The 23,296-nt window shown below is 37.8% G+C and overlaps 1 protein-coding gene across 3 annotated transcripts in view; it reads left to right on the forward strand.

Moving 5' to 3' along the window:
- Window positions 1-23,296, forward strand: part of IKZF3 (IKAROS family zinc finger 3 (Aiolos)) — a 74,755-nt gene that overhangs the window by 46,266 nt on the left and 5,193 nt on the right. Inside the window, exons 1-5 of one of the 3 annotated variants that reach the window (XM_014536153.1) lie at window positions 2,435-2,930; window positions 3,292-3,552; window positions 4,408-4,575; window positions 6,620-6,736; window positions 16,718-16,834. In XM_014536153.1, the coding sequence (XP_014391639.1) occupies window positions 3,357-3,552; window positions 4,408-4,575; window positions 6,620-6,736; window positions 16,718-16,834 (598 nt within the window). In that variant the 5' untranslated portion in view covers window positions 2,435-2,930; window positions 3,292-3,356. Of the gene's footprint in view, window positions 1-2,434; window positions 2,931-3,291; window positions 3,553-4,407; window positions 4,576-6,619; window positions 6,737-16,450; window positions 16,607-16,717; window positions 16,835-23,296 lie in introns of those variants that run through there. The other 2 variants (XM_005861883.2, XM_005861884.2) reach the window with 2 other exon arrangements.

Here is a 23,296-nt window from a genome sequence, read left to right on the forward strand (position 1 = left end):
GGGTGCTTCACTGGGCTGGAAAAAGTTTAGCTAAATCAGAAAGCAGGTCTAATTAAGCAAGTTTATTCTATATATATAAAAGGCTAAGTTGACTTACACATGCACGATACATATAAAGCTCTCGCTGACACCATTCGTACGCGTGTGTTTCCATCTGTCATTGTCGATCGTAAATTTGGTTGACACTGCAATTATAGAGAAAGAACGAATATCGATATTAAAATATTTCTTCTAATTTCCTTTCAATGTGCACAAATTCGTGCCCCAGGCCACTAGTGTATTAATATTTTTAAGAGTTAATAAGTAAAATGCCCTCTTTTCCTCTGTTCCAATAAATCTACCTCCTAGGGCAGTGGTTTTCAACCTTCCTAATGCCGCGACCCTTTATTACAGTTCCTCATGTTGTGGTGACCCCCAACCATAAAATTATTTTCGTTGCTACTTCTTAACTGTAATTTTGCTACTGTTATGAATCGTAATGTAAATATCTGATATGCTATATGTGTTTTCCGATGTTCTCGACCCACAGGTTGAGAACTGCTGTCCTAGGGGATGGAATCTCATCCTTAGAGCAGGCTAGTGTCTTTCTGGTGGTTTTGATGAACTATATTTGGAGGCTGGGTGCTAAACCGAATAATCTCTCAGGAATGCCAGCTGTATCTTAGATACTGATATATTCTAATATTTGACTCTGTTTACCTTCACATGGTAAACCATAATGAATTGTTGATCTCCTATAACCATACAGAGAAGCCATCCAGATTTTTAATCTAAAACTGGTAAGACCCTAGCCCTGGCCAGTATGGCTTAATTGGTTGGAGCATTGTCCTGTCCGCTGAAAGGTCACAGGTTCATTTCCTGCTCAGGGCACATACCAGGGTTCCATCCCTGGTTGAAGTGCATATGGGAGGCAACCAATCCATGTTTCTCTCTCACATCGATGTTTCTCTCTCTCCCCCTTCCCCTCTCTAAATAAATAAATAAATAACTGGTAAGGCCCTAAAGGCAAACCAACATCTATACTGAGAACTCTTTTGGTCCAGTAAGTCCAAGGAACTTCTCTAATGCCTATCCATTTTCCCTTAGGGCCCTTGTTCTCAAATACTGTCTTCCTTGTTCTACAGCTAAGTCCCACAGGACAAGCATTGAGATTTTATCTTGAGCCTTGTCAGTGTAGTCTTGAGTTCTAAGTCAAGTTCATTGAAGCCAAAATCCTGAGGGAAGGAGCAACTAATTCTCTTATGTTCTGTGTTTTTAGAAAGACCCAACATGTTGATCTTACTCGTTTTAAATTGTCACTGACCATGGAATGGCCTAGTCTGTTCATATTAACATTTATAACCCAAATTAAAAGGATTATTTTCTGCTGGCTTTTTTCTATCTGCTGTTTTTGGTTTTCTGTAGCTGAAGTTTTCCGTTGAGGTTCTTTTTAACGCCTACATGCAAACTGAAGAGCACTCAAGCTTTGGTGGGATATCACCCACAGCTGGAGTGATGGAGGAAGGGAGGAGAGTACACACCTCAGGTGCATCCTTCTCTTAAAAAAAAAAAACAACCCAAACACTTAAGCAAACAAATTCCATCTGAAAGCAGGCAAGACCTGTCTAGAGAAAGAAAGGAATGAACCTCTTTCCATCTAGGAAATGGATATCAATACATATATAACCCAGATGCACAGGATGAGCAAATTTGAAAGATGTTGGCACTGTCCTGCAGTCCTACATCTCTTTTAATCAAAGAGTGAGAGGTTGTGAACCATGAACCGTGGTGAGAAGTGGTGGAACAGTGTTGCAGCAATGGCTCCTCTGTTGGTGGTTAGGCCCTGTCTTGCTCTATTAAGCAAACACAGTTAATATAGATGAAAGGTAAGCTTGATAGAAGTGAAAATTGAAACTTGGTTGAAGGTAGTAAGCCAGGCACAGCTGCAGTTGTACTTCCTCCTATGTGGCAACAGGAGCTGCACTCACTGGTGTTTTTGAAGGGATGTAGTTTTTTAAAATATCTTTTCTTCAGAGTGTTTTGGTTTTTAACATCTACACCATTGATGAGAGAGTGTGGAGTGTGGAATATGTCAGTAATGAGCTACTTAGACTTTATGTGCCGAATGTGTGAGGTCAAATCCAACTTCAGCATTCTAATCCTATCTGTTAACTGGCCCTGTAATCTTAAACAAATCACCAAGAACATCTGTGTTCCCAGATTTTCTTATCTGAAAAACAAGGAATTTAGATAATCTCCAAATTCCCTTCCAGCCTTAAATTCCATTGATTTATGATTCCTCACGAGGAAGTATAACTTCCAGTTTCTAAGTACAAATATTTTAGAAAGTAAGCATTTCTGCAGCATGTTTTAGATATGAAAAATCCCTTACAAATGTTTATTATTATCACATCAGGCAAATATTAGGTTTGGTTAGTGTCAGTACATAGATTTGCCTTGTTCATTTCTTATGTTCTTATGTTGCAACTCTTTTAAAGATAGTACCTGGTCAGCCAACTTAGACCAGACCCTCTTCCCTATCTAGTCCTACAATTCTTGGATCTTGAGTTTAGCTGGTATAGGTCCCTTTCCCCTTGCTTAGGTTGAGCTCCATTTAGTTATGTCAATGAAAGTGACTCCTCAGAAGGTTATGTTAAAGAATTACTTCTCCTTTTATCTTTCTCAACAGTATTTCACTAGTACTGCCAGCTTCCTCTACTTTCAATGTTGTCTCTTTATCAGTTCCAAGATAGATAAGACTCATTTTAGCAGTTCATCTACATGGAAAGGGAAGAGGCAAAGCATGGCTTAAAATTAGAAAAGCTGTAGTTATTATTCAACTTTCAATCTTAGTGGTTTAAAATGGATGCATTAGAAGAATTAAAACAGTACTTTCTTCTTGAAACTAAAGAGCATATCATCTTGGCTTTTAGCTGAAGCCACCAAAAAAGGTACTAGATCTGAAAACTTTTCTTCTCCCCAGTGCTGGAGAAGAGTTGCTCAAAATGATTTTTTTATAGTTGCTTGAGAAGTCATAGCTAAATTCTATTATATCTTATTTCTGAATGGCCTAAAATACTGTCGTGTGTGTGTGTGTGTGTGTGTGTGTGTGTGTGTGTGTGTTTTCCCTGACTATGGTTCTGAATTCCAATGATGAGTGATCATCTTAATGGTATTTCCTTGTTTTGTATATGTACAATATGATGTTAGCTTCATTTGGTATTTAATTGTCAGTTGTGAGTCTGCTCTCTGAGCTGCTTTGATAGATCCAAATATAATCATTGTTTATTTCTTGCATTTTCCTCCCTGTAGACGATTCAACGAAAGTGAAAGATGAATATAGTGAAAGGGATGAGAATGTTTTGAAGCCAGAACCCATGGGAAATGCAGAAGAGCCTGAAATTCCTTACAGCTATTCCAGAGAGTATAATGAATATGAAAACATTAAGTTGGAGAGACATGTTGTCTCATATGATAGTAGCAGGCCGACCAGTGGCAAGATGAACTGTGATGTGTGTGGATTATCCTGCATTAGCTTCAATGTCTTAATGGTTCATAAGCGGAGCCATACTGGTAAATAGTCTTCTTTATCCGTTCTTCTGAAAACTGTCCTGATGCAACCATGTGAGAAATGAATGTGGGACAACTTTTGATTACTTTCATTGATTTTTGCTATAATTCTGATGTATCTCTCCCTCTCTGCATTTCCGTTTACCCAGTAATTTTTATTTCTGCTTCACAATGCATTTGGCAAACATTGCAAATGCTATGAATAACAGGAGTGTAGAGAGCAGTGTTCTAGGTTAGCCAAATATTTTTTCTTCAGTTAATAAGTAGGAATTGAATTGTATAATATACTTCTTAAGCATCTTATGTTTTTGCCTAACTTCTATGGAAAGCAGATCTCATTATATTGTGTTCAAATTTGGTAGATGAAAGGATATAGTTTTTATTACCAGTTTTAAAAAATTTATCTTCAGATAATAGTCTATGGAAATGCATACAAATATAACACCCATTGAGCCCAATAGATTCCATCTGTTATGAATACTTTTAAAAGAAGTATTTCTCTCCCTTAGTAGCTAGTCTGTGGCTCTTTTTTCAAATTGAGATTATATTTTAAAGGAATGCTGAGTAATGTAAAAATTTACATCTAGTAAGCTCTTCTAGAGCTACTCTTATTTTTGTTTTTTTGCTCTGATTCAAGACAAGGTAATACCTAAAATAGCCTTGCAAGGTGAGTGCTTTTTCTCTTCTGGAGGGAAGTTTTCATAAGGAAGTCTTATGTTCGCCTGGAAACACAGCTCTGAGCTGACCCCAATAAAAACAGACTGTCTAAAAAGTGAGTTTTTGCCATAAGCAACTAATCTGTGCATAGGCTTCACCATTTGCCAGTGATCAGAAATCTCCTTTTTGTCCTTTTTAAAGGTGAACGCCCATTCCAGTGTAATCAGTGTGGGGCATCTTTTACTCAGAAAGGTAACCTCCTCCGCCACATTAAACTGCACACAGGGGAAAAACCTTTTAAGTGTCACCTCTGCAACTACGCATGCCAGAGAAGAGATGCACTCACAGGTCATCTTAGAACACATTCTGGTAAGTGAGAGCGAGGAGCATTCCATATCTAGTAAATGTTTCTCAGTGCCCATTGCGGAAACTAGAAAGAGTTAAGTATGGAGATTTTCATCTGTCATTACTGTTGAAGGGTTACAACAGCAGAGACCTTTAGGGCTAATTACACTTCCATTAAGGCATTAATTGCTCTCCGTCTGGCTCAATGGGGATGATCATCTCCTTACCATCCTTGCTCCCCTAGAGAACAACACAGACAGGAAGAGCCTGCCTTATAAAAATGCCTTTTTAACTTTTTTTTTTGCCAAAATAATTAGAGCCATCAGTATTTTCTTATGGTAAACTTTATTAAAATATTATTTTCCTTGAAAACACACACACACTTTTCATTCAAAATCTGGACAAGCCATTGTTGTATAGTTTGTAAATTATGTAAAACTGTAAACGGTATAAATCATTAGTAGGTGGTTACTTTTGGCTATTCTGGGCTAAACTTGAAGTTTTTTTTGGCCATTCTTGGCTAAATTTCTTTTTAATTGAAATATAATTGACATAATATATCATTGTATTAGTTTTAGGTGTACATGGGCTAAATTTCTTAAACTCAGCTTTCTTCTTGATCAACCTTATTATTTTTAATCTCTAAAAGAGGAGCAGCAATAAGAATTCATAAAAAACAATGTTCTGTCTTGTTTTTCACTTCTTATTTTAACCAAGCAAGATGATAAATTTGTTTTCAACATTTAGAACTTCCCTCCTAGAAAAATAAAACTGACTTTATTTTTCAAATTTGGGACCTCATGTTCTTGATGTTATCTGACAACATTTTAATTGAAGAAGAAAAAGAAAGGTTTGTTTTTATGTCAATCCACACACTGCTTTGACTAAAACTCAGCCCCAAATCCTCAAATGATCACAATTCAGAGACTAAGGAATAATCAAATCAGCCCCAACAAAATCCACCGTGAGACATCATAAGTAGCAAAAGAAGCGTTTTATTTACAACTTAGTGTTCAAAGAAATGAATTAAGGCTGAGTTTGGTCCAAAAAATTAGAATAGTTCTCTTCTGTTGCTTTTTTTCAACTAAGATCTAACAGTAGTAGTCATTTTTAAGACAGATTTTAGAAGACACCAATTTATGCAGAAACTTAACATTTTTAGCCCTAGCAAACCTACATTTATTTTAATTTGGGATTCCATAAAGATCTTTTAGTGCTTTAAATCCCAAAGGCTCTGTTTTAAACAGAGCAAGAGGATTAGAAAATAAAAATCTCAGTTTCTAAAACTCTGACAAATTTATAGGGTACATTTTATCAACAGATCAGAAAGGCCAGCCCTGCACACAGAGTTGAAGTTATTTTTTAGATATTTTAAGCAATAGAGCATTTGGAAGAGTTGGGGTGATAAATGGCCTGAATTGTATGGATGAACTTTTGAGGAAACCTTTATTTCATCTTAAAAATTAAGATGAAGTCATTTTTGCAATTCATCCTTATTTCTGTTATTCAAAATTATTCTTAGTTTATTGCTCAGTTTTTATCAATTTAGCACAGACTTTATATTTATATCCACCTAGCAAGAATGAGCTAAATTTTCCAAATATGTCAACATTCTAAGGCCATCAATTTCTAGCTGAATGGCTAACTCCCACAACATCGAGCATTTTTTACTTCCAACCAGATGGACATCATAAAATAAGTGATCCCTTCCTGTTTCTCTCTTAAACCACACTAACCTGCTTGAAGAATAAAAAGGCCCCATATTATTCTCTGAAGAACCAAGATTGGATCTGGAGCCAAACCACTATGTTCAATGATAATCATTAAATCCAAATCCTGTTATTTGTGAAAGGAGACTGTCCTTTCAAAGAATACATCATAATTCATCATAGACCATAACCAAACTTCAGTTTATTAAATTTAAAAGTAATGCAATTGCAGAAGTATCCAAATTCTCTGGCTGCCCTCCGAAGTCTCATTCCTAGTGAGCAGTTTTCATGGGACTCCAATGCACCATTTGTTCCGTAACCCTGAGGGTCTCTGAGTGCCCCCTGTGCTCTCCTTATAGTTGAGAAACCCTATAAATGTGAGTTTTGCGGAAGGAGTTACAAGCAGAGAAGTTCCCTCGAGGAGCACAAGGAGCGCTGCCGTACGTTTCTTCAGAGCAGTGACCTTGGTGAAACCGGTGAGTTCATGCAGCACTCATTCTGCACAGCATCTACTGTGCTGGGTGGTGGGATACAATAGTAAATAAAAAGACCAAAAAAAAAAAATCATGCACTTGTGGAGTTTATATTTTCATGGGGAAAGACAGACCAAAGTAAATATGTAATGTATACAGTATATTAGGAGATGGTAAATACTATCAAGAAAAATAGTGGGGCCGTAACCGGTTTGGCTCAGTGGATAGAGCGTCGGCTTGCGGACTGAAAGGTCCCAGGTTCGATTCCGGTCAAGGGCATGTACCTTGGTTGCGGGCACATCCCCAGTGGGGGGTGTGCAGGAGGCAGCTGGTCGATGTTTCTGACTCTCTATCCCTTTCTCTTCCTCTCTGTAAAAAATCAATAAAATATATTTTTAAAAAAAAAGAAAAGAAAAATGGTGGGTGGGGAGAAGACAAAGAGGGTAAAGAGGATCAAATATATGGTGATGGAAGGAGACTAGGCTTAGGGTGGTGAGCACACAATAGAGTATATGTTATAGATAAAGCCTATTTTACGGTGTTAGGAGCGGGCCAACTGAATTCTGTTGGTTTATACTGCTTCTGCTTTTTATCCTGATGGCATCTTTGGCTTTATCAAGGAGTTGGATTTCCTCTTTACATTATAAAGTTGTACACCTGAAATTTATAGAATGTTATTAACCAATAAAAAAAGAATGTTATTAACCAATGTTAACAGATTTAATAAGAAATAAAAGAAAAAATGGGGACTGAGGGAAGTTAGTGAAGGCTTCAACCAGGTAACATTTAACAAACTTAAAGAGATGCGGAGAGAGTCCTGCCTTGCTGATAACTAGGGAATAGCAAGTACAAAGGCCCTGGGGCTTGAGTTTGAAGAAGTATAAATAGTCCTGTGTAGTTAGAATAAAAGGACAGAAGGCCAGAGAGGAAATGGGAAACCAGATCTTATCAGACCTTGTAGGCCATTGTAAAAACTTCAACTTTTACTCTAAGTGAAATAGAAAATCTTTAGAGGGTTTTGAACAGAGGTGACATGATTGGGCTTCTCCTTTGAAAATAATCACTCTCCTTGCTATTGAGAATAGATTGTATTTGGGGCAAGATTGGAATTTGGAGAGTCTGGTTAGGAGGCCACTGCAATCATTCGAGAAAGAGAAAATTGTGTCTTGGTTGTGGTAGGAGCAGTGAGAAGTGTTCTAATTCTATATATATTTAAAGGTAGCACCAACAGGATTTCCTAACAGATTGATGTGGGATGTGATGAAGAATGCAGTTGCCATGGACTGAAATAGCAAAGACTGAGGGTAGAACAGCCTGAAGGGTGGCTAGGACAGAGTTGATTAAAACTGCAAGGATTTTCTTTGCATAAGGCTCCAACATCAAATACTTCTCTAGTCATATTTTATTCAGTGTTTTGAATTATATGCCCCGTGGTGATTGGTTGAAACACTAAATTCTTTCCATGTATAAATTGTGCTTTTATTTTATTTTCACTCTTCAGTCGAAATAGCCTGAAACTATTTTGTGTTGCATCTCTGAGCTGTCCTTTGTCCTTTCCCACTGACCATCATCCTGGTTCTGTAGCTTGGGTTGTCTGGCACTTTTATTTGGTCACTTGAAGTACTTGCTTCTATACAAATCCTCATGAGATTTGGTGTTTGACAGTAGTAGTTGCAGTTGAATAGTTTAAACATACTAAAGCAGAAAGATTACAAAAAGATGATAGAAATAATGTGAAACTCAGGGAAAATGGAATGGAAATCATGAGTTTAACTGTACCCGTTTTGAGTGAGAGGAAACTTTTGGTATAGATAAAGCCTATTTTACGGTGTTAGGAGCTGGCCAACTGAATTCTGTTGGTTTATACTGCTTCTGCTTTTTATCCTGATGGCATCTTTGGCTTTATCAAGGAGTTGGATTTCCTCTTTATTTCTAAAGAGAAATATTTACTCTCTTTAAAAGAAACCCATCCAAAACGTGGGTTTTGATATCTTGAGCAACATTCTTAAGGTTAGTCAGGCAATACCTAGGCATCTTCACTTGTAGTTCCATATTTCATACTATAGACAAAGCTCTTTGAGAAATCCCCAAATTATGAAAATCTATTATATTCCAAATAGAGCATACTGTTTAAAGCTAGAAAAATTAAAAAGAGCATCTAATCCTACGTCTTCATTTAGAGGTAAGGAAATAGAGATTTATCAAAAATTCAGTGACTGGCTTAAAAATCACTAGAACTGTTATTGTTTTCATGATTAGTTACATATATATATATTTAATTTATGGAAGAGCCCCTAGCTGGGCAGCTCAGTTGGTTAGAGTGTCATCCGGTAAGCCAAGGTTTTGGGTTCAATCCCTGGTCAGGGCACATACAAGAAACAACCAATGACTACATAAATAAGTGGAACAACAAATGAATATTTCTGTCTCCCCTACCTCTCTTGCTCTAAAAACAATAAATAAAACAGTTTTTAAACTTATGGAAGAGAGAATTAACATACCATAAAATCCATATTTTAAGTGCACAATTTAGTAGTTTTTAATATATTCACAAAATTATACAACCATCACCACTAATTCCATAATATTTTCATCATCCTCAAAAGAAACCCTGTCTCAGCCTTGGCTGGTTTGGCTCAGTGGATAGAGCGTTGGCCTGTGGACTAAAGGGTTCCGGGTTCGATTCTGGTCAAGAGCACATGTCTGGGTTGTGGGCTTGATCCCCAGTGGGGGGCGTGCAGGAAGCAGCCAATCAATGATTCTCTCTCATCATTGATGTTTCTATTTCTCTCTTCCTCTCCCTTCCTCGCTGAAATCAATAAAAATATATATATTTTTAAAAACCCGGTCCCTATTAGCAATCACTCTCCCGCTCCCCTCTCTCCAGCCACTGGAAACCACTAATCTGCCTTCTATGGACTTGTTTATTCTGAACATTTCACATAAATGCAATCATATAATATTTGACCTTTGATGTCTGGCTTCTTTCCCTGAGCACATTTTCAGGATTCATCCATGTTTAGCATGTGTCAGCATTTCATTCCTTTTTATGGCTGAACTAGAGGCCTGGTGCACAAAAGTTAGTGCACTTGGGGTGTCCCTCAGCCCAGCCTGCACCCTCTCGCAGTCCGGGAGCCCTCAGGGTATGTCCACCTGCTGGCTTAGGCCCTCTCCCTGGGGGGATCGGGCCTAACCTGGCAGTCAGACATCCCTCTCGCAGTCCGGGAGCCCTCGGGGGATGTCTACCTGCTGGCTCCCTGTGGGAGCAGGCCTAAGCCATTAGTTAGACATCCTTAGTACTGCCACAGAGGCAGGAGAGGCTCCTGCCACCACCGCTGTGCTGGCCAGCCATGAGCCAGCTTCTGGCTGAGAGGTGTTCCCTCTATGGAAGCGCACTAATTACCAGGGGGCAGCTCCTGCATTGAGCGTCTGCCTCCTAGTGGTCAGTGTGTGTCATAGCAACCGGTCATTCTGCCGTTAGGGTCCATTTGCATATTACCCTTTTATTATATAGGATAGTATTCCATTCTATGGATTTACCATGTTTTATTTATCCATTCATCAGTTAATGGATATTTAGGTTTTTTCTACTTTTTTTACTTTTGGAAAATATGGCTATATTTTTAGAAGGTTATATATTATCTGATTAGCAAAAGAAATATAGTAACACACATACATATGTATATATGTGTATCTTGATTCTCCTGGAAGTAGGGGAAAAATCAGTACCCTACCCTCTATGAACAGTAAGCTCAAAATTATTGATTTTGAAATTAGGTTACCACCTTACTTCCCACCCATAATCTTTTTTAGGAATTTCAAATTAGGAATTATCAAGAGAAGTATTTTAGTTATCTTCAGTGGTAGAAGGTGATTCAGGAAATGCTGAAATACAGAGGTTAATTTGCATTTCATAGGGTGGTTTGATGGATGCGTGCAGCATACTTTAAGTCTCAGCAAAAAAAAAAAAAAATAAAGGGTTAACTAAGTCAGCAAGTTTTGATTTAAATAAAACAAATATGTTGTAATGAACTAGAGGCCTGGTGGTTTCAGGTTACAGAGTGTATAAAGTCACAGTTTAATAAAGTATAATAAATACTTCATGTCAGTTAATATATTATTCTCTCTTCTATTTCAAATAGTTCCCATGATTTTTCCTGAAGTCCAAAATGTAAAGAATATTTAATCCAACACAAGCCAATACTTTAATGATTGCCACTGCTTTCTATATGGTTTCCTTCTTAAAATTTGGGAATCCCAGTCTAGACATAGTGTTCCATTCTGAGCCTGATGATTAGAGTATCACCAATGGTATACCTTACCCCTTCATCTCTAGCTTTTAAAGTGATGATGCTCCATAGCTACTGTGGATGCAGCACTTATTCATCAAGTGCTTGTTGTAAATTGAAGTGCCTAGTGTGAGAGCCAAGCCTTGGCCCCAACCTGCCCCCATCAGGAAGTAGACCCTTAGGGAAGCAGAGCAGATAAAAAGGCTTTGGGCTGGAGTCTAGTCTGCAAAAGAAAGCCACATTGAGCCCTAACCAGTTTGGATTAGTGAATAGAGCATCGGCCTGCGGACTGAAGGGTCCCGGGTTCAATTCCGGTCAAGGGCATGTACCTTGGTTGCAGGCACATCCCCAGTGGGAGGTGTGCAGGAGGCAGCTGACTGATATTTCTAACTGTCTATCCCTCTCCCTTCCTCTCTGTAAAAAATCAATAAAAAATAAAATAAAAATAAATTACTGCAAAAAAAAAAGTCACATTGAGCAATAGAACTTTTGACCTTACTAATCATTTTTCTCTTATTTAGGTAGCATTTGTTGTATTCTCTATGTGTCAGGCTCTGTGTCAGAGCTGTTTGTCAAGATAATCCAACAAGGGAATGGGCACTTGATCTATTGACATAGTACAGAGGTCTAATAGAGATATGTGTGATATTGTTACTTCAGGCCACATTTCTTCACGAGATGTCACAAGTGACATGATCAAGATACTCCAATTCTGCTGTCTTAATGCAGTATATATGAAAAGAAGAATGAATAGGGAAGCCCACAGATTTCATTTTCTCATTAGTTTGATCCTTATTCCAGAGAGGGACTAACAGTTTATATAGAGATTCATTTAGCCTCATTTCACACAAATTATGCATACTTGGACCAGGACATATTTTTGTTTGACAAGTTCTAGCAATTAGAAGATTTTTTTAAGTAATTGGATAATTATATTTATTTTAGAATGTAGGAGTCAAAACCTTTTATCTTCATTTTTATTGTTTCAATTGTGCAAATAGAAGCATGAGAGTTTCTGAATAAACTTATCAAGTAGCAGACCAAAGAAAAAGTTTAAAAGGTTTTAAAAGTCTATTTTCCCAACTGATTATTTTGCTTAAAAATTGATATTATCACCTGGCTGGTGTGGCTCAGTGTTGAGCATCCACCTATGAACTAGGAGATCACGGTTCGATTCTGGTCAGGACACATGCCCGGGTTGCGGGCCTGATCCCCAGTGGGGAGTGTGTAGGAGGCAGCCAAAGATTCTCTCTCATCATTGATGTATCTCTCTCTCTGTCCTTTCATCTCTAAATCAATAAAAATATATTTTTAAAAATTGATACTATCTTACAGGTAATATTCATTCTACTTGCTAAAAAAGGCAGTAATTTTATGTAACTTTTTTGTTAGAATCTTCCTTGGTCTTTGATAGCAATCTTTTGTTAGACAATTCTGATTGCACAATAACACCCCTTTGTTCCACTCTCCATTAGCTACTGACACCATAGAAGAGGCAGGAAGCATGCCTCTTATTGAGCTCTATTTAACACTTCAAGATCTAATGAAGGATTTTGAACAAAACAAAAATACAACAAATTACATACTTAAATCTGCAGTCACTTTGAGAGAGAAATGGCATCATGGGAACAGTTAACAAAAACCAGACAAACTATTTCAGACTTGCACAGAAATAAAAGTAGTAATCTATTCTGTAATTAAGACTTCATATTCATTTCATTATTTATTTTTTTAGCATGTCTTTAAAATCATTTTTCTAATGAAAATTTGTGTATTTACTATATACTAGGCAAGTGACGTGAAGGGGAATTGATCCAGAATTACAGTCCTACTCCTATGCTCTTTCATGAACCAAGAGTGCAAGTAGTTCCTTGCCACAATCCCATATCCCCACACCCACCCCTTGCAACATTAAACTGCCAAACACCACCCAGGAACGGATTTCCTATTTCATCATTTAAACCCATTATCTTGTTCCCTTACTATCTTGCCAAACTGGTTTCCCTCCACTTACATTTCTGAGACATGATGCAGCAAGATAACAAGTCTAGACTGTTTGTATAAATAGACAGTTGGGTCCTAAAGTTGAAGCAGAGGACCAAAAGCCAATAGTCTCCTTTTTCTTCCTTGTTTGTGTATTATCTAAACTCTTTGTAATCCACAAAAAATTGTCTAAGTCAAAAGCATTTATTTGTGTTCTAAAGGGCACTCATTTAGTGGTATTGCACAGCAGCTGGCCAAGAATTGCAAGGCAAAGACTAGCAGTTTGGGAAAGAAAATGAGAGTGCAGCATATTCAATTGAAAGTTTAGCCTTTGCCTAACTTGCCAATTAGAAAGTAGTTAACTCAATAAAGATTAACTTAATCTTTGCAGCGGTTCTCAACCTGTGGGTCGAGACCCCTTTGGGGGTCGAACGACCCTTTCACAGGGATCGCCTAAGACCATCCTGCATATCAGATATTTACATTACGATTCATAACAGTAGCAAAATTACAGTTATGAAGTAGCAATAAAAATAATTTTATGGTTGGGGGTCACCACAGCATGAGGAACTGAATTAAAGGATCGTGGCATTAGGAAGATTGGGAACCACTGCTTTAGAGTGTATTCACACATACAATGAGAGTTGGACTCATGGAGTTGATATTTTGAGTGAGGGTATGGGTGGAAGAAGCCCTCTGGTTTAGTTTCAGAGGATTTCTTTCAATCTAACCAGAATTATGGAAATGGGAAAGTCTCCACCTATGCCTCAAATTATCTGTCTATCCATAACCTCCAGAATTTCATGTTTTAAAAACGTGAGTCATTTGGTCACTGATTTACAGGGTATGATTTATCTAGAAATAACTGTCAAGACAAGCTTGGTGAGTAACCAGGGATAAAAAGGTGATGTTATCTCAGAGCGTTGCCATTTAGTGACATGCCCTAATTACGTTATTTAGGTCAATGTATCCCCGCTTTGGTATCCTCCCAAATATAGAGGATATTGAGTATGTGTCCTCAGACAACTGCTGTGGTAATTGATAGTGACTTTGGTAAAATGTAGACAGTGGCTACTGAGAGACAAGAGGGGAAACTAGACTGGCAGCAGAATGCTTGGGGAAAGACCTGGGACTAAACGTCCTTACCTCTGGGTAAGGACAGGGCCATTAGAGTAGTGACTAAAGAGACTAATAAGAATAGTGGTAAAATGGGGATAAAGTTAAAAATTCCCAAAGTACTGTTCTTCATTCTAATTTCACTTTAAATCTTTTATATAATAAATACAGGGTGTGGGGGGAGCCTTACCTGGATTTAATCCTCTCAAACCAGAATGAATGTTCCCAGTCAAAGCACAAGTTTTGCCTCTCTGATGCTTCTGAGAAAAAGCCTCCTTCTAACAGCCTCAGGAACTTATTTCAAATCCCAGGCCTTTGTCTTTCATCTCTCTGCTCTGGGTACTACCACATCTGGTGGTGGTTTGTGTGAAAGGAAATAATATATATATAATAGTTTCCTGTTTGGTCATTTAAACTTATTCCTGTGCTGGACAGAATTTGATACACTTCACTCAGTAGCAGTGTCCTGTCACTGAAGTGCCAGTTGTTTACAATGGCTGTCAGTCCGAGTTGCAGTACCTCCCCACTAGCCCCAAAACTGCCAGCCTCTTCCTCTGACCTTACTGTTTTCATTACACAAATAGTATTGTTAATAGCTTAAACCGGAGGGTGGGATTTATTTCTTTAGAACATAGAATTATATTTTTTATAAGAAACTCACAAAGTATAGTAAGTATGACCATTATTATCATCTTCTTAATCATTTCTGGAGCCAGATTTCATTTTATTTCTGATTTTTAAAAATCCTGAGTTTATAACTTATTGTGTAATGATTGGTGTAGTGTTTTTAAAAAAAATCAAAAACATGCCAATAAAAAAATGAAAAAATATTTAATACTTTGACTTCTCTTTTTCTAATTTGGCTTTCGCTCTTTTGCCCTGACCATACTTAATAGTCTTGCCCTGGAAGTCTTTCTCTGTCTCATTTACTGCATAGGTGACCAGTGTTCTCTCACTGAGAGATCATAGAATTGGTGACATTATTTCTGTATATTAAAAACTCTTCACTCAACAAACTCTTCAACTTCAGAACAAGCACTGACAATTCCTAAGTCTATGTATATAGTTGCGGGGGTGGGGCGGGGGGAGTGGGGTGGATCTATTCTGCAATTATCACTTGCCTTTTACTCTCATCACGTAACTAAAACCAATTTCTTTTTCCTTAAAGACATTAGAAATGTATGGATCCTTCATTTTAATTAGGACCTCCTGAAATGCTCACAATGAAACAGAGAGAACTGTTTGTAGTATCACAATATATTTGCTTAGGGCAGGAGTGAGCAAACTGTGACCCTCAGACCAAATGTAGCCAGCAGCCTGATTGTGTACAGAGGTTTTTACATTTTTAAAGGGTGGTGGGTTGAGTTTAAAAAACCAAAGAGACTATGGAACACAGACAATATGTGTCCCATTAAAGTTTAAAATATTTACTATCTGGCCCTTTACAAAAAAAGTTTGCTGGTCTCTAGCTTGTGTTTAGCATCATGTGTTAAAGTTTAAAGCCCTATATTTAGAGCAGCTTGTATCTCTGAATTTTAAGCATGAACTCTTATAGGGGACTGTTTGCTGTACAAGAGTAAATTTTACTATATTTATTCCCACTAACTGTTTAGTTGATTAGATATTCTTCTAGTGGTTCTCAATTCTGGCTGCATTTTAAAATAATTTGGAGACCTTTACAAATCTGTTGCCTAGGCCCCTACACCAGAGATCCTGATTTAATTGATCAGAAAGTGGGGCCTACACATAGGTGTGTCTTACATGCTCATAACCAGTGGCACATCTGGGAACCACAGGCCTACACCACTGGAAGGTCTGTTCGTGGATTAACAATTAGATCACTTTCTTAGGCAATTTTTATTCACATTTTTTCATTAGAAATGTAATAAAGATGCATTATACAAATTGCTCTTTAATTTCAAGACAGACGTGTTGCTCAGGGAAATTTTAACTGAGACCATTTTTAAATGTGAAGAGCATATGAAACAGATAATGCAGAGCCCAGAGAAATAGAATTTTAAAAGATAGGAACTGAAAGAAGCATGCTGGGGGGAAAAAAAGAAAGAAAGAAAAAAACCACTCACAATTTCAATACACAAATCACTGAGTAGATTTCTTGCTGTCTGGGTAAGAGTATCTATTTTCAAAAGTGCTATTAACATAAACAGAGCAGTAAATCTGGGGCACCATACTTTTTTTTTTCCAAAGTTGTTAAGAAGAATTATATCAGTCTGCAGGTGTCACACGCAGTTACTCAGAATCAGAAAGAAGGCTGATCGGAGGTTAGAAGATCTCTCTATCTTTTTGCAACCAACCACGTCCATTCTGTTTATTTAATACTTCCTCTTGCTAATGAAGGTACTGTTTGGGGATGGGTTGGGCTTTTCCATCTCAGCATAAGGACTGCAAGATTTGAATGTGCCCTGTTGCTGTCTTCACTGACCACAGCAGGTCCCCCAGGCAAGAATCTGAGCAATAATAACCGGTAACAAAAGATTATGTACCAGATATCTGACATTTTTTCTTCCAGTTTATTTGTTCTTCTTCCCCATTTACCAATTTTTCCCCCTCTTCTTTTTACATTTTCCCAAACCAGCAAGTGCGGAGGCAAGACACATCAAAGCAGAGATGGGAAGTGAAAGAGCTCTGGTTCTGGACAGATTAGCAAGCAATGTGGCAAAACGAAAAAGCTCAATGCCTCAGAAATTCATTGGTAAGAATAAAACCCTTTTTCCTGCTGTTGTTAGCAGATAGTTTGAATGAGATAACATAGGATGCTTATTACACAGGCCCTTCCTAACTTAATTTCTGTTAAAATAAGCTTATTGGTTTTCCATTGCTCACGTTTATTTTTTGTGATTCATTTTGAGAACTAGAACAAATAGAATAAAATATTTTAACTAAAGAATCTTCACAACTGAAGATGGGAGTATTTGGTATCCAATTTCCTAAATGGAGTTGGTGTTTAAAATGCTATTCCTTCCTCTTTATTCTGAGTGACATATGTTGCATGAGTTTGTGCAAGTAAGATGTTCAAGATAACATTTTTGTAATCTTTTGTAATTATATTTTACAAGTTGGTTCCGTTATCATGCTCAAAACTTTTTTCATGCTCTAAAACATATTGCCATATTTTCTTGAATTTGATTCATAATTGGCTTTAAGAGAAAGTGTTTGGGAAAACATAGATTTAAATAATAAGATTTGATTTAGTCATTTATCTTACTGGAGTTAATTTTTATGCCATTGGTTTTCACATTGTCAAAAAATACAACATAAGGAGATGACTAAGAAATAATTATGTCCATTAAAGTATTAGGACTGCTGAAGGGCAGAGATATTTTGCTGAACTGTCCCAGATGCTTACATAAACATGACCATGATATTTAAAATAGATTTGTATTTGTGAAGTAGGCAGCTGAATTAAATGTATCAGTTTTGCTATAAATTGAAAGTGCTATTGAACAAAAATAGTTATCACATGAAAATAGACCTCACTCGACACCAATGATATTTTAGAAATCTGTCAGTCTGTTTTTCCAAAGCTGCTGTTGCTGTTGATGTCTTGTTCCAGACCTTTTGTGTTTATTCTTTTCAACAGCTTTTACAGATATTAAGTGCCTATCTGCTTTTTAAATCTTGTTAATTTATTCTGGTCTAGATAATTTCTTACAGGCTGACATTTTATGTGAATTATAGAGATATAAGGAAAGAACCCATATATTTCAAAATTACCTAACTTGATATTTATGCTTACTTATTTTGATTAGCTGAAAAGTGTTTGTACCCTTTTAGTCACTTTAAGAATAAATTTTTTCAGACTATAGTTGTTGCATTTTAGTTCAGAGAGACCCCCTTCCTCCTTACCATCTTTCCTCTCCTTGGTGAAAGATGTCAGGGGGTATGTAGTGACTTCCATATGGAGTTAGGCACAGTGGACCAATTGTGATGCCAAGATATTATTTTAAGATGTTGCTCATATCTCTTTTGAGCTTTGCTTATATGAAGAAGTTGTGACTGGAGTACAGAAGAAAGCTTTGATTGTTATTCTATGCCATGAGCATAATTTAATTCGGGGAAGTTTTGACTCTAGCTGATGTGGGGAGGTTCATGGGGGGAAATGGGCAAGAAAAAAATGTAAAGTGCCTTAATTTAAATTCAGTTATGGTCAATGCATTTTTGTCTAAGAGAACTAAAATATGAGAGAAAGTACCTAGTTCTTATAGCTACCCCACACCTATTGTTGAGCCACAGCCCTACCTAATATAATAAAAGTTGCTTTGGTATTTTCATGGATTTAAAAACACATATTTTACCCTGGTCAGTTTTGCTCAGTGGATAGAGTGTCAGCCCTTGAACTGAAGAGTCACAGGTTCAGTTCCAGTCAAGGGCATGTACCTCGGTTGCAGTTTCAATCCCTGGCCCTGGTCGGGGCATATGTGGGAGACAACCAATCGATGTGTCTCTCACATCAATGTTTCTCTCTCCCCCTCATTTCCACTCTCTCTTGAAATCAATGGAAAAATATCTTTGGGTGAGGATTAACATAAACAAACCAACAAAAACCCACATGTTTCATATGTCCAGGTCCATGCCATTTTACTCGTTGCATCAGGGATTGATGTTCCATTTGTTTGTTACCATTGTGACCAGAGGATTTTCATGCCTCCATTTCCAGACTCATGAGAGATGCTGATCTTATAGGTTGATTTCTTTCATCTTCTGAACCCATCACATTCTCTCTTTGTGGAATCAGGAAACCCAGTAGAGTTAGCTCTTAATTTGCAGTAAGGTGTAGTAACTGCAGAGCTTCAGGGCACCCAAATAATTGGGGGAAGTTTTTTTGGTAAATTGTGGTATAGTGCAGTAGGAAGAACCCTGGATTAGAAGCCAAAAGACCCAGGTTCTGATTCTAGCTCAGTCATTTCTTAACTGTTTGTGTGTTTAGACAAATCATGTAACCTTTCTGGGCCTCTATTTACTCATCTGTGAAATGAGGAGACCGAATAGGTGATGAAGTGATCAGAAAGGTCCCTCCCAGCTCTATCATTCTACAAGTCTGTGAGATAAGTTAGAAAAGGTAGCAATTATGAATACCCTTTGTGTTTATCAAGCTCTTATGAATGACTTTAGATAACTCTTTTCTCAAGGTTGTATAGGTATGGTGTTTATGTTAGGAACCATATCATATATTTTAGGGGTATTTTTAATAAGATGAATCTGAGATTCTATAAAACAGCTGTGTTAGCTCAACAGTCATATATCTGACTTAGAAATCACTGCTTGTTCATTCACTTTTTTGTCCATTCATTCATCATGAGATGGTTATAAAGCTCCTGCCACACACGTGATATTCCTGTGTCTAAACATTGTTCTAATCTTCTAGCATTAGCTTATATCCTGAACCTTTTAGAGATATTTTTATAAGCTTTTTAGTCATTTAACTGAATCAATCTTTTTGATAGAAAATATCAAGGGGGGCAGGAAAAGGAACATTATGACAATGTGATATGAAGTGATGTAAAATATATGGGGCTAATGTTTCCCTCCTCCCCTCTTCTCTCCTCTCTTCTCTCTCCTATATTTCCTCTCTGTTTTCTGAAAAGATCAGCAGCCAGGGAAATGGCAGTGGGTAAAGTGTGAAGGAAGAATGAGTCACTCCCTTTAATCCTTGCTGACAGTTGCACAGCACTCAGACATATCTTGGCTTCCCTGCCCTCTTGAACTATGAGGGTGAGGGTGAAATTATATAATCAGGTCAGCCTGATACTTTCCCAGCAGGTTAGAGATAATTACCAGTAGGTAACATTTCTCATCCATTAGAATCGAACTGAGGAAGAGGGACCTATTGGATTAAGTTTAAATGCATTTAGAAACACAAAAACCATGACTCTATTGAAGAGTAAGAGTGCAATTACATCAATAGGAGAAAAATAAAATCATTTTTCCCTAATTCTCCAATAAATTTGTATCACTTTCTCTAAAATGGGAAATAAATTGACACGCATTCATTAGAAATCAGCATCTTCCATCATCAAAATAATTATTCTTAGTTGTTCTTTTCAAAGAACAAGAAGACTTTACTTTTAGTGCCCAACCCTTTTAGGGGTTGTCCTTTCTCTGAATCTTTTTCTCCTATTATAAACTTGTTGGACTATACTTCTAACTAGGCCATCTTCAAATACTTGGCTCAAAATAGAGGCCAGATTTCTTTCCTGAGGGGAGGAGGGAAATGATGACATTTCTGCATATTGCTTTTTCTGATTTTCATTCTTTTTCCAAAAACAGATGTGGTATTCAGACCATAACATCTCCTTATTTTATTTTATGCATTACTTTATTAAAGGAAGTTTTCATGTCTAAATGAACATGAAAAAATATCTCACTCACCTGCGGTAAACATATGAGTGAGGTTTTGACACTTCAACAAACACCATCGATTCTCCCTGTGAAGTAACTGAAGAGAAATTGTCCGCTTTGGTTAACAGAGTGACAGCAGCAGTTTTAATACCTGTTTCTAAAAGCACAAAGTAACTTCTCCCACCCTGTCCCAAAAGGCTGGAATCCATGCTCCTATGTGTATTAAGTCATAGCATTTTAGATCTTGAAGGGACATTAGGAACCACCCAGTGAAGTTCTTTTACCAAGGAGGGAAAGGGGGTCAGAGAGATAGGTGACAGAGCAGAGCCAGATCTAGAGCTGGAAAGTACTGCAGTCTAAGGGGCACCCAGAGCAGTGTGTGTCATGTGTGGGACACGGGGGCTGTGGACAGGGACGAGTTTAGACATTGAAGCTCGTGGAAGAAAAGCTCTGAAAAAGGGCAGTCGTTCTCCTTCAAGGGTGTGTTTTCATTTTTTATTACTAAGTTTATTGGGGTGACATTGGTTAATACATTATATGCGTTCCCAGTTTATAGTTCTGTGATACATCATTTCTTATTTCATTGTGTGCTCACCACCCAAAGTCTACTCTCCTTCCATCACCATATATGTGACCCTTTTACCCTCTTCATCCTCCCCGCATGGTGTGTTTTCTTGAGAAAAGAAGTTATCTCTCGCTGGTGACTCCATCAGGACAGACAACATCCAAGTAGCACTTCACAGAGGACAAGACTTCTGCAGCATAAAAAAAATTGTGGTCTACAGCTCAGTTTTCCTCACTGCCACCCCCACAGCTCTCTGTTCTCTCTCCTTCCTGCTTCTTATTCTGTGGCTCCCCTCTGCTTTCCTCCTCCTGGAAGAAGTGTTAGTCACTTTAGTCTTATTTAGATTGAGATTAGAGCCATAATCATCATCAGATATTCCATTTACCCTACTTAACCTGCCTTTTTTCTTTTTGGATATATGCTTGCAGTAAGTGATAATACACATGGAAAATTGTTATGAAGGTAGCAGCAATACATTCAAGTGACTTGAAGAAACTTAAAAACAAAGCAAATCTGAATATTTCACATTACCCATCATGATGATGGTAATATTGGAATTGTGTTATTTTTATAATGTTTAAATCATTTCCCCCTCTTCAAAAAAAAAAAAAAACTTCCAATGGCTCCCCATTGGAATAAAATCCAAACAATGCAGGCAGTCTGAGCCTTCCACACTTTGTCTCCAATTTACCTTTTCTAATATTATTACTTCAGCCAACTACTCCCTTCATTCAGCCACAATGTACTCGCACTTCTATACTGTTCTACTTCCATGTAATGTTCTTCCCATGCTCTGTCTGAAGTGCCCACCCTCACATCTGCCCTTAAAGGTACACATGGTCTACATTCCCCTACTCTCCTGAGCTCTCTCCCTCTGCACTCAAGGCAAGGTTAACCGTCTGCTTTATGTTATATATATGTCTGTCTCCACTACCTCCCTACCACCACCTCCCATCACTACCACCACCTCCCATTACAAGAAAACTTTAAAGAAAAGAATAGATTGATATTTGTGCCGTGTTATGTGTGGCATATTTGAGAAGTGGTCTGTACTTTTCTCTCTTCACTCTCTTGGCTACTCTATACTTGGTTTCACCACATAGTATTAAGGATATTGATTTGTAAGAAACTGTGTAAATGCTGCATCTCCTATGGATTGCAATTATGTGTGTATTCCTCAAAGCTCCTAAAATGGTGTGATGGTGATGATGATGATAGATCTATCATTTATTGAGTTCTTACATATGCCAGACACTCCATTGAACACCTTGCAGACATCACAATTCTGCATCATAGATATTTCTTGAATGCATGGTGCTGGTCCTTAGAGAACAAAGCAGTGCTGGGATTGTGCCACCTTGGGCAAGGTAGCGACCAGGAAACAGCAGTTAATGCTGAAACACATACTGGGATTGCATCCTGGTTCTCCATTTTACCAACTGAGCAACCTCGACAAGTTAATCAACCTGTTTGCACTTTAGGTTCTTCATATGTCTAAGAGATGATAATTCATCTTAGGTAAAATGAGGCAATATGTAAAGTACCTAGGACAGCACTGGATATATAGTAGAGGCTCAATAAATAGTAACTATTCTTATTAGTATTACAATGTAAGGCACAGTGCTGGGTACTGTGCATTATAAAGACCAGAAGTAAACAGATTAGGGTGGTAGGTCTTGTAACCTTGACCCTAAAGGCAGAGGATGGAATCCACATGCTCAGTGAAGGTCCCTTTTAGCTTTAGGCTGTGATTCTATACTTTGAAGTTGGCACTTAGAAGCCAACAATCATATACCCTGGCCACATTGCAGCAATTCAGGACAGGTGGTTGCCTAGTAGTGTTACCAAAGCCTAAATATTAGGGATCAACACCTTTAAAAATAATTACAGGCCCTAGCTCAGCGGTTCTCAACCTGTGGGTCGCGACCCATTTGGCGGTCGAACGACCCTTTCACAGGGGTCGCCTAAGACCATCCTGCATATCAGATATTTACATTACAATTTATAACAATAGCAACATTACAGTTATGAAGTAGCAACAAAAATAATTTTATGGTTGAGTCACAACATGAAGAACTGTATTTAAAGGGCCAGGAGGTTGAGAACCACTGCCCTAGCTGGTTTGGCTCAGTGACTAGAGCGTTGGCCCGCAAACTGAAGGGTCCTGGGTTCGATTCTATTCAAGGGCAGGCTCCATTCCCATTAGGGGGTGTGCAGGAGCAGCCAATCAATGATTCTCATCATTGATGT

The sequence above is a fragment of the Myotis brandtii genome, unplaced genomic scaffold (assembly GCF_000412655.1).
Source record: "Myotis brandtii unplaced genomic scaffold, ASM41265v1 scaffold157, whole genome shotgun sequence".
Taxonomy (NCBI): domain Eukaryota; kingdom Metazoa; phylum Chordata; class Mammalia; order Chiroptera; family Vespertilionidae; genus Myotis; species Myotis brandtii.